Genomic DNA, 12,565 nt, shown 5'->3' on the forward strand with positions numbered 1-12,565 from the left:
AAGTGCTACTGGACTGCTTTGTTGTTTTGATAGTGTATAGACTAGCACGGCTTCCTCTCTGTTACTATTAAACAGAAGTTTGTCCATGGGCAGTAGGTGGAGCCCATCCTGCATTTGTGGAAGCTAGCCCTGAGTCCCCTCTTCCTCCCACCTGGAGGAGCCCTTAGGAGCCCCCTACCTCAGCTGGAGAAGCACTCGGCCAACTGAAACCCCAAGCCCTCCAACCCTGCCCAGAGGAGTCTTGGGCCAGCTGCAGATGAACTGCACCTCTCCTCCCCAGACCTCCAGCCTCTTGGGGAAAAGCATCTCTCTGACTGAGAAGTTTTTGCTGGTCCCCACATAGGTTTCAGAGTAGCTGAGACAGTAATTGCTACTCAGCTTCCTGGACTCCTCCATAATCTTTCTGGAATCCGTGCATGACGTTGTGGATAATTTCCAATATCACTGTGTTGGAGGTTGTATTCTCCCAGGCGCTGCAGAGCAGGCTTAGAATTTCTGAAGGGATGTGTGAGGTTTTCCAGGGTAAAATGAAGGAACTGTTCTACGAGCACTATGATCAACCCATCAAAACTGTCTGTTTGAAGTGGAATGCTGAGAGGGACTTGGCTGAAACCATGGGCAGCACGTAATGGAGGCTGTGGGAGGTTCCTTTCCCTGATATGGGCCACATAGCTTTTCCAGTCTTGGAGCCACAGCAGAGGGGATGGGAAGGACCACGCTGGAGGCGGGGCCTCAAAGAGAGGCAGGATATGAGTAGAATGGGGACAGGGACATTAGAGCAGAAAAGGGGCAGGGCAGTGGGAAGAATGAGGCTGGGGCAGAAAGGGTGGAAAAGAGGAGGGATTGTGAACTCAGATCTCCAGCTAGGGCTGAGAACTCTGCTGCAGTCCCCAGCTCTCAGCTGCCTTCCATGGTAAAGAGCACAATCAGGGCCTGGTGGGGAAGGGCCAAGCTTTTAATCACATTCCCCACAGCCGGGGCTAAGGAGGGGCTGAGAACTATGAGGGCCCCCATTCTCCAGAGGCCTGGACTAGAAGAGGCATGGGCAGGAGGCTAGCCTCTTCATCTTTCATCTGGAGAACCCGAGCTTCTTCCTCTCAGGTTCATATGATATCTGTGTATATTGAGATGGATACTGGGATGAGTACTTATATGAGTAGTGTGAACAAGCCTTGAAAGGTGGATGAGGGCTATAACTTTCTTTTGTAGCCAGGTGTACTGATCCTGAGGGATCACAGAGTGTCCCTTAAATCTTTTAATGTGTGGAGGAGGCATCAATTTTTTCAGGAAATATCGTGGTGCTCTCATTAGGGCCTTCTTGAGGTAGATGGAAAGATGAAGCCATGGGGCCCATTTCATCACAATGATAGTTGAAACAGAATGGGCTGCAACAATTGCAGACTGAAGAGACTTTCTGCAACCAGCTGGCCTTCATTAACCAAGGCTTTAAAATACTCCTTGTGAGAGCCATGGAGTTGGTCAATAAAAGAACTAAGTTCCACAAAGTTCTGATCGCTCACCACTACCAGTTCCAGGGTGGCTGAGGAGTAGGCTCAGGTGCTTCCAGTTCCAGCCATAACTGGCAAACTAAGCAGTACAGTGGTAGTGTTAGACCACACTATCAGTAATAAAGACCTGTTGCCTTTGGGCCTGCTAGTGGTCCCAGTGCCACCATGGAGTTGGGAAGGGGCCAAGTAGCTGGTACCATGATTGACAAAGCAAAGAAGCTGCAGGTCAGATGGTTGTCCATATGAAACTGGGTTCCATGTGGCAAGTGACAAGTGTATTGGGAGGTTAGCTTGTGTTCTGATTCAGAAAAATAAAATAAAAAAGGGCAGTGTGTAGCAGGTGGTTGCCAGTGAGTCAAGAGCTCTCAGTTAAATTGGTTCTGGTGCCCCAATACTGAGCAGAGGAGAATCTAGTATATTGGACACTGTCAGATCTATTGCACACCAAAAATCTGTTGGCATGGAGGGGACTGGTACTTGCAGAGGCTATTGGTACCAAAAGACTTACACAGTGTTGGAGGAGTGGTCCGGAAAGTAGGGCATGCTGTTGCCTGGCTTATTTCCAGTACTGTTGGTGAAGAGCATACTGATGGCATCTTCCCCAGGGCATATCTTCACTGTTTCTCATTTCCTTGGCATTGATGCTTCTTCATCTATGCATATTGGGTCTTTAAGTATTTTGACTTGACCTATTGATTCAGTACTGCTCGTGTCCATTGTACCAGATTTTGATAGCTTTGACACCATCAGTACCAAAATGATACTAAGTTGGGGATTGGTTTTGGCATGGATTGGGGCTCATGGACCTTTTCTTACATGGACCTCTTACATGAGTCTCAGATCTCTTTTTCTTCCTTAGTCTGGGCTTCAATTGCTGACACAAGCCACACTTCTGTAGAATGTTTCTCTCTTTCGTGTATGTCCTGCGGTATGTCCATTGGTTACTGGAATGTATTCTGTGCAACTGAGGCTCTTTTTGAAATCCTAAGAGCTGAGAGGAGGTTCCCCCTCCCCTGTCCACACAGAGTACTGGAAGGAAGACAGTCCTTTTCTTCTTCCCTTTCTTTTAAGGTATCAGCCAAAACAAAACAGCAAAGAAAGAAAAAGGGGCTTCCAAAGAAGCTCAAATTAGCAATTATAAGAGAGTTAAGGATCTGCAAAAGGACTGGTTCTAGCTCTGTCTTGTAGCCAAGGGCAGTTGAGAAGGAAATGAGGAGGGACTGCATGCACATGCTAGTCTTGTGGTAGGCTGGGAGCAGCACATACACGGGCGAGATCGAGTACTCCCAAAATACTTTGATCAATAGCACAGGACAGAGATACGCCTACACTGGAGCACCCAGAGAGAGAATACTTGAAGAAGAAGGAGATGTTTTCAAGAAAATATTCTCTATGCTATGTACATGAAGACTTCATGTAAATGAAGTAAAGTAGATGAATAAGTCAGATGCTTAATGACAATAACTTTGTTTCTAAAGCCTTTGTAAAACTTTTATTCCACTATCTACAGAAGTGTACTGATGGATATTTTTAAGTACTGTAACTGTCACAGCTTGTTAAAAATTGTTCCCTACAGAATGAGTCAACGTAATGGCTCAAACAGAAATAATTCACTCAATTTTTAACGTAAAATAATGATTCCTAAACTCTCAAGTTAACCACAACAGTGCTGAAATTTAGAAATGGGATATTTTATGCACAAATATTACAACGTGTATCATTTTAGCTTGGTACAAAACAGATCTGTGATCAGACTTCCTGCCTGATGACAGAATGTGAGCTCAATCTACAATTTAAGGAGTCAGTTTGTGTCTTCAGCCTTCATAAATAAAGGGTACAGAGTCAGCCTGGGTCTAGCCAGACCTATTCAATAAGCGCCCCAATCCCATTGTTTTAATTGGCTGTCTCCCATAGTAATGGGATGTGGCTGAACTAAATGGATTCATCTGACAGCTTGATTAATAACAGGGCCTTGTAATAGGACAGAGAAAACTCGGTACCATGGAAGAACTACAGGAAACAAGTCAGGCTCCTATATGAGGCTGTGAAGTAGCTTCTGGAAGGATTCCAGGGGTGAAAGGTCAGATCTCTATCCCAGAACTTAGAAAATGAAAGGTAGCTCAGAGGGTCTGAGCTTGGGAGAGGGAGTCACAGGAAACAGCCTGAGAGTCAACATTCTATCCCAAATCAGATAGACAAAGGGAGCCCAGAAACTGTTCTGAAGAGGAGTTCAAGAGTGTGTATGTGTGTGACAGAACCACCTTGTGTTTGCTTGTGACTGTTACCATAGTAAAAGAGGACTGAACTTAGAGTGACCCCAGTCAGAGGGCTGAGCTACATAAATGCCTGGAAGAAAGAGAAAACAAGTGGAAACAGATTGAGTATGTTTGCAGCATCATTCTCAGCTAGTCGGGGAGTGCTTCTAGACAGGCACACCTTATGGAACTGCCTGTCGGTATTATTTCCCTTTCCCAAGTTAGAGAAAGTGTACACAGTATCCATTTAGCTTCCATTAACAATGCTGCCTATCAGTTTTCATAAAGCAAAGACACTGAAAAGGAAACTGATGTCATTCACTGTTTTGTTGTTGCTTTTTTGTGTGTGGTGTGGGTACACAATCTCACAGGCTCCAAGATTCACCTTAATATTGTAAATTAACACAGATAGCAACAGAAAAATATACTTACCAATAAAAATTTATTCCAAAGGTCTAAAAATTTAAACCTTCCAGATAAGACTAAATTCCAGTATGCAATTGCCATTTCTAAATCTGCAAGAAACAAAAATACATATTACAGGGCTTTGTACACAGTGAACTCTCACAATTAAACAGCTGTCTCAATTCAGCTCTCATTTTTTATTTTATCCATAAATCTAACTATATAAGTTCATTGGCTAGTTTTTAAGCCCCTTTCTATAACGAATGGTCTCAAGACCCAGTTAAAAAGCTGCTTGAATGTTGATATGCGGAAGCCTAGCCTGTGCCTCCATGGTACATAGTGACAATGTATTTGTTAAGTGGCTGATCTGGAATGCTCCCCAGTTAAATAGGTCATATACTACCTGAGACTTTGCTCAGTTACTTTTAACTTGCATTGAAAGCCTTACTTTTCAAAAATCCACATTTTGAAGTACTAATTCACTATGAAGTTATAAATAATCAAAGTCACCTGGTTTCATTACTGTTGAATATAGAAATTCAATAGTAATAAAGACATATGGAACAATGGTGGCATAAAGGAATCCCAATTACACACAGAGAAGGATAAGAGGAGTAACAGACTCTTGAAGTTATTATTGAGAGTACTAGCATATCTTTTCCCCTTATAGCTAGCACTCATTTGTTATCATGATCCCTACCTAAACTCCATTTTGTAAAAGGTATTTAATATAATATCCATCTAGACAGGCATAAAGCAATTCACATGAAGAAAATGGTATTGACTTCACATTCATATTTGGATTTAAAACAATAACAAATCAAGTTATTTAGCTCGAAAAATGTTGGATACCTTGCCTCCTTTCTCATTTTGTATGTTAGATTGGCATTTTTTAGGCATTTTAAGGTGATAAAAAGCCTTCAGTCATCTGGAGAACAATATTTTTGCAGCAACCCTCATGACAATATAGCTTTTCTACAAGTCACTTATAATAAGAATGCTGTGATATATCAAAAGAAACTAATGGCTTTGGGTGCCTCACTTTTGGAATACTCGCCTTGAGATGCCTTCAAATTTGGTTGTACATTTTTAAGGTGTTTGGATGTCCCAAAAAAGTGAAGTTCCTACAATAAACAAACTCGTGAAAATCTAGGTTGTGGACTACAACAGGTAGTCGCTTATGTGAATAATGGCAAGAATAAAGCAAATTTTAACATCATGGATACTGGAAATTCAGAATTTAGCAAAGTAACCAAGTGAGTAGGTGTTAAAGGAATGACTGCTTTCTTACTTCACCTGGGGAGGAACTCATTCAGATGAAATTTGAACAAGGGATTTTTGGATCCCAAAGCAGTTCTGTTTGTTAAAAGGAGTACTAAATATCTACAATGAGACAGATTAGTTTTAACCATGAATTAAGCTGCAATTGTCCAAGAGTCTGAGCCCATAAAAATTATCCAGCACCTCTGGCTGAAAACAGGTTAATGATGGAATTATCACCTTGCTCATACATCTCTACTCTACAGCTGAATTAATTAAAATCACTTACGTTGATATGTGATGTTCTTTTGTTCTACAGCAACATTTATTCATTCAGTAAATTAAAATTAAAAACTCAGAATTTAGCCCACACACTCTGATGGAAGAATTTGCCACACAGTGATCCTGGGCTGCAGTAACTGGACCAGGATGAACTGCACCAGAAAATGTAAGGGTGAGATGTTATGCTCTGATGCCCAGTGGGAAAATTTCACTGGCTGGGTAAGCCGGGGTAGGGATGGCTTCCTGATTCACAGGTGGATCTACCAGACAAATTGCCTCAGAGCAAGGCCACACTGGGGCAATAGCAACAACTCATGTTTTTGTCTCTCCTGATCTTTTCTAAGAACCAGCTGATGAGAGGGATCAGTGGGAACACATACATAGATCCTCAGCCAATGGCAGGAGGAAGGCATTGGAGAAGAAGCCTCTGTCCAAGTTCTGACCAAAAAAAAGAAGGCAAACAGGTCCACTTGGGGAGTTCCTGGGAGATCACACTTTGGAGGATTAAAGGAGCTACCTTCAAGTGGAGTGACCCCTCATGGTGAGAGAAGTCCCTGCTGAAGTGATTTTTCTAGGGCATTCCTGAATTCTGAGAGATGATCTACCTCAAGACAGATATCACAGCCGATGTAGAAATCCCAAGATTGCCTCTCGGCAGAGAGCCAACAGGTGTGCTCCTCCTTTCCTGTCAACGTAAATCATGTTGTCTGTCAGGACTCTCACCACTTTGTCTGACAGATGCAGAGGGAAGATCCTGCAGGCCAGCCAAACTGCTCTGTGTTCCCTGATGTTTATATACAACATTACCTCCTCAAGTGTCCACAGATCTTGAGTCTGGAGATGTCCAAGGCACCTGACACAAGCTCAAGGGATGGAGCGGGACCACTGAATGGGACTCCCTCTTGGTTTGTCCACCACCAACTCAAGGTTAATGTCACCGGGGAAATAGTTATGCTCTTTTCTTCAAGTGGTGCTTGGCGTGGGATTAGGCTGACATCAGCCCTTGCTGGTGGGGTTGCATGTGGAGCTGGGCATGGGATACCACGCATGTGCACCCTGCCATATGGTCCAGCAGGTACAGGAACACCATGACTGTTGCGACGGGAAATGCAGAGACTTATGTGGTAAGATCTGACAGGGTCTGAAACCTGTCCAGCAACAGGGATGCTCTCACAAGGATTGAGTCAAGCATGATTCCGATGAATTCTATCCTTTGAACTAACAACGACATTTTGTCATTGACCAGGAGCCTCAAGGAGTGGCACATGGCTTGAAGAACCTTGATGTCACATTGGACCTGCACTTTGGAACAGCCTTTGACCAACCAGTAGTTGAAATATGGGTAAATCTGAACACCCTGGTGCCTGAGGTAAGGTAATTGACAAAGGTGCCTGAAGACCTTCATCTCTGCCCTCTTAACTGTATGCATAACAGTCACACCACAAGATCATACGCTGCATACGCTGTTTTCTTCATTCAGTGCAGCAGAAGAATGGTGCTCAGAGAATGATATAGCTGGTTCAGGCTTTTTTTTTGTGTGTGGGTGTGGGTGTGGGTGTGGGCGCGTGCATGCTATCCTTATTGTTCTTATCCCACCTATCAGGAAAGATGTGGACAAACAGGAAAGAATTCAAGGGAGAACAAAAAAGTGATAAAAGATTTGGATTAATAGCATGCTTAGTGTCGAGAAAAGGGCTGTTAAACAGACAATGGGGTATTTACTGTATAGTTGTGATTAACATTTTATGTCCTATGTAATCATTATAAGCTAAATACTATTAAATAGAGGATCATTGAAACATAAGATTGATCAGTAGTTAGAAAGGATAATTACAGATCAGGTATCTAAGTAAGCAGGGCTGCAACACAAGATCTGCAGGCAAAGGCCTGCAAGATTTTAGCTCAGCTATTTTAGGTCCTGGGAGATCAGAAATGCTTAATATATGTAAGTAACCAAATAATGACCCTGTGCCACTGGGTTTCCAGAAAAGATGTACCAATGGGTAGCAGTGTGAAAAACTAACAGTAAAAGTAATACTTAGCTTACAAGATCCCCAGAAGTTACATTTTTCTAATACATGCCCTAACCACAAAATGCACAATGTATATAAATGCTACTGAGATATAGACAGGGTCACATTATAAAAAGAGACTGCCCACAGTAGGATAATTGAGCTCTTCATGGGAAACTCATCCAGCAGGAACAATCCTCCCTCCAGTGATGCTCAATTCATGAGAGATCCAGACTGTAACACTATTGTTAAGGATGGGAGTATAACTATATTTGTAATTTGTGCAGAAGTATGTGTAGAATTTCTATATGCCTGGACAATCATAATTTTGATTGTAATGTTAATAAAACTTGTAAAATAGGCTAGACCTTCTACCTGTGAATGTGTGTAGTGACCCTCCTTTTGTCTTTGTGTTCCTAGAGACGCTAAATCTGAAGTAGCAGAGGTGACTTTCAGTCTACCAAACTTGAAATTCTGGTGTCCGAGACAAACCCTTAGTAGTATAATACAGTAAACCCTTGAGTTATGCAGGGGCTGTGTTCCTGCAACCCCTGCATAACTTGAATTTTCACGAAAGTTGGGGGGAAATGGGAACCAGGCTGCTGCTGCCTTACCCCAGTGATGTGACTGTCAGCTTGGCAGCCACGTGGCTAGGAGAAGAGGCTGCAGAGCAACATCAAGTTGTGCTTAACTCGTGTTAAAGGGAGTTACATGCAACTTGAAGGCGTGTATGTTGAGGGTTTACTGGACCACAATGCAAGCTCACTCTAAGTAAAAGGTTACAAATGCTGCACTTTATATAACAACCTCAGTGGTAGTTATAACTAGTTAATGTAAATATTCATGCATTTAAACAAGATTAGATGACAATTCTGTAGAGATACAGAAACCTGAAAATAAGCAGGGCATGCTTTTCCGTTGCCATTCATGAATTAAAGATTTATTTTTCTTTTGGGACAAAGTTAATATTACATAAAATGACAAGCAAAAGAAATATATTTAAAAAAAATCCGTATAGTTTGCCATTACTTGGAAAAGTTAATCATGACCTTCATAAAAATGTAGAACTTGGAAGAGACCTGAGAGGTCTTCTAGTCCATTCCTGTTTTGGCTTGCATCCACCTTACAAAAGTGGAAAGCCAGGTGTGACTTGTCTAAGCTCGTACACGGTTAATGGGAACAAAGGACTCGAATGAGGCATATTCACCAAGTTAAAAAAGCAAAGTGACAAGAAGTTGGCTGCAGAGTAACTGCCTTTGCTTCCTCCTCAAACCAGAATTAAAGGTAAATACGAACTACAACAACATGCTGTGTACAAGGAGAGCTTTCAGCTCGCGAGAGACATTAGCCGTGGGGCAAAGTCCCACTTTTCTTGAACTGCTTAAAGTGCTCTTTATGTAGAAGTGTTTAGTTTTACAGCTGATTCCTTCAGAGCAAATATTAAAATACAGTTACACCTTAAATTACTAATGTTAAAACGAAAAGAGGAGGAGGAAGTAAAGGCAGTAGTACTACCCTTATAAAAAGCCTGACAGGTAAACATTCTTAGAGAGTCTTTAAATCAGTTAGAAAAATATTTGAGTCTTAATACTTCTTGGTGGCAAGCAGCTAATTAAGTTCCTAACACCATAAATGGTACATTCTTCCCCATCTTTATTTTATGGCTGTAAAACAACTGAACCGCTGTTACTATAGCTATGTCTTTTTTGATTAATTGGTTAACTTGTAATTGCATTTTTTCATCTTCTATTGCATCTCATTAATCTTCTTACTGATCCTGTAAAGCTTTGCTACTTTAAATAAGCCAGTCACTATTATGAGGACCTTTTTGTTTATTTGTTGAGCTACATGTTACAAAATAAAGTGCCCACAGTAAAAAGTAATGCTGCTTATGCATGGACTGCTTCTTCTTCTGTATTAATAGAATGTAGTCTTATAACTCGAAGTACACGAGCAACCTTAACTATAATTTGTGCTACCTGCTCTGCTTAGAAATAGATACAAAAAAATCAATTTAAAAGAATGTTAAAGTTACACAATGAAGTTTAGTGCTAGGAAATGCCAGAATCAAGATAGAATTATTACACACAGATGAACTCAATGGCCATGTCTACACTAGCCCAAAACTTCGAAATGGCCATGCAAATGGCCATTTGAAAGTTTACTAATGAAGCGCTGAAATACATATTCAGCGCCTCACTAGAATCCTGACAGCTGCGGCACTTCGAAATTGACGCGGCTCATCCAGACAGGGCTCCTTTTCGAAAAGACCCTGGCAACTTCGAAATATCCTTATTCCTCTCTGCTGTTAAGAATAAGGGGATTTCGAAGTTGCTGGGGTCCTTTAGAAAAGGAGACCTGTCTGGACAAGCCGCGTGACAGCGAGCCGCAACAATTTCGAAGTGCCGCAACTGCCGGCATTCTAACGAGGTGCTGAATATGTATTTCAGCGCTTCATTAGTAAACTTCGAAATGGCCATTTGAATGGCCATTTTGAAGTTTTGGGCTAGTGTAGACACAGGCAATATGTTGGAGAAGAGTCAATACAGCTTTTGTAAAGGAAAATCAGGCCTCACCAATGTATAAGAATTTATTGGGGTGTGGGAATCAACAACGTCCCTTTGCATAAAACATGAACCAGAGATCATCCAGTGAAATTAACAGGCAGATGATTTAAAACAAAAGGAAGCACTTATTCACAAAATACACAACCAGCTGGTGGAACACACTGTCAGGGGATACAGTGAAGGCCAGAAGTTTAATTGGGTTAAAACAAGCATTAGATATGTTCACAAAGGATAGATTGATTCAAGTCAAGGTGATCAGGGTTGCATCCCATGCTCTGGTGTCCCTGAACCCCTTCCAGAAGTTGGACCTGGAAGAGCAGTGATGTATCACTCAATACATTATCCTGTTCTTCCATTCCCTCTGAAGCATGTGGCACTGGCAACTGTCAGAACACAGAATACTGAGACAGAAGGATCCAGGATGGCAATTCTTATGTTCCTGAGGCTGCCTGTGCAACCTAATTCAATTCCCTTCTACTTATCCACTATGATTCAATCTTAAATTACATTATTGCTTACAATTTTTCACATCTACAAAATAAATAAGCAGCCAGGGATTTCCTCAACCTGATTAGAAAATTCTAAGGACATATTCCAAAGTAGCTACAACTTCACAAAGGAAGTTGCATTGCATGCATTTAGCTATTTCGAGAAAAGAACAAAGGGGAGAGAATTTTTTCCAACTTCATTTTGGATAGTCTTTTCCCACTCTTTCTGAATTTACCCTAGGACTATCAAAAAAAAAAAAAAAAAAAAAAGACAAAACATGATTACACCATGCCCCCTTCACAAGTCCCTCAGCCTCAGAACAGTGGAGGCAGAAAGTGACTTCTATGGTTAAGTGTCATACATATACTGATCTCACAGAACTAGAGGGGACCTGCAGAGGTCCTCGATGCCAGTCCCCAGCACCCACAGCAGGATCTATCACTATCCCTGACAGTTTTTTTTTCTAAAATCTATTTGCTCCAGATACCTAAATAGCCCTCTCAATGATTGAACTCACAACCCTACATTGAGCAAGCCAATGTTCAAACCACTGAGCTATCTGGAAGCATATTGTACAATTCCATACACTTACAATAAAAAAGTCTAGAGTAGTAAGGAAGTCAGGATACATAAAAAACAAAGAAAAGAAAAGAAAAAAGAACCCCATGCAACAGCATGTCTCAGAGCCTGGGTCAATTAACTTGGGTTCATGGTAGCATTGGGCTAAAAACAACAGTGGGGACATTAGGTGGGCTCTAGACCCTCCACCCCCCAACCAGATTTCAGAGGCCAGGATCAAGACTGAAGATGAATATCTACACTGGTATCTTTAATCTTGCAGGGAGAGCTTGAGTCAGTTGACCTGGACTCAAGACTTACTGCCATCAGGTTGTTTTTTTTGTTTGATTTTGTTTTTTGTCTTTTTGCTGTGTAAATGAACCAACAGCCTCCAATGTATATATACTGTGGGTATTACTTTTTTCTTCCAGGTTCCCTGGAGTAGTCGACTTTGGATGTTTTCCTTTTGTTCCCGGACTGTAACTGCATGTGAGATATTTCTTTCTCTCTCATACAGTTCAAACAGAAGTTTCATAGCACTGTCACATCTATTTTCAAGGAGTCCTTCTGACAAACTGCACTAAAATCTGACTTATGTGCCTGTAAAGAATAGGATTTTCTCAGTACAAGTCAACTGATTAGTTACAAAATATGGCATAAAAATTGCAAACTGTGCAAAACTGAATCCCTCCTTTTCCCTTCCACTTCTGATTAATCATAATTTTTACTTTAAACTACAGGTTGAACCTCTCTAGTACGGCACGCGCTTCTCCAGCAACATATGTAATATGGCATGATTTTAGTTAGCTGGATGACCATTTATCATGGGTGTGGCCTGGTTTCCCATGGTCCCATAAAGTTTGCTCACAGCCACCAGAACTGGCTCTCAGCGTTCTATGCTATTATTTAGCTGTAATTTACCTCTAAATGTCTTCCAAGAGGCCAGTAAGTAGTGGAAGTGTTGGTAATGCTGCTAGACAATATTGTCTTCCTGTGGTCCAGTAAATTCTCTTGTTTGGCACTGAGCAGGTCCTGGGGTTGCTGGACTAGAGAGGTTTAACCTGTACAAGCTTACTTGTGATGAACGTGAATTAAAAAAAAACCTTTGCCAGGCAAGAATCATGACCAGTATGGTCCATCACAGAAACCTGTCCATCAGATTTGCAAAGACTAAAAGAAAAAAAGACCCTCCAACAAAAGACCAAAGAAGCAGAACATGAGATATTACT

General features: G+C 41.5%; 1 protein-coding gene across 2 annotated transcripts in view; it reads right to left on the reverse strand.

Annotated features, from left to right (window-relative positions):
* DCUN1D2 (defective in cullin neddylation 1 domain containing 2) overlaps positions 1 to 12,565 on the reverse strand; it is a 60,359-nt gene that overhangs the window by 14,354 nt on the left and 33,440 nt on the right. For both annotated transcript variants that reach the window (XM_074990816.1, XM_074990824.1), the window contains exon 5: positions 4,196 to 4,278. In XM_074990816.1, coding sequence (XP_074846917.1) covers positions 4,196 to 4,278 — 83 coding nt within the window. The remainder of the gene's footprint in view (positions 1 to 4,195; positions 4,279 to 12,565) is intronic.

This window comes from Carettochelys insculpta, chromosome 1, assembly GCF_033958435.1.
Source record: "Carettochelys insculpta isolate YL-2023 chromosome 1, ASM3395843v1, whole genome shotgun sequence".
Lineage (NCBI taxonomy): Eukaryota > Metazoa > Chordata > Testudines > Carettochelyidae > Carettochelys > Carettochelys insculpta.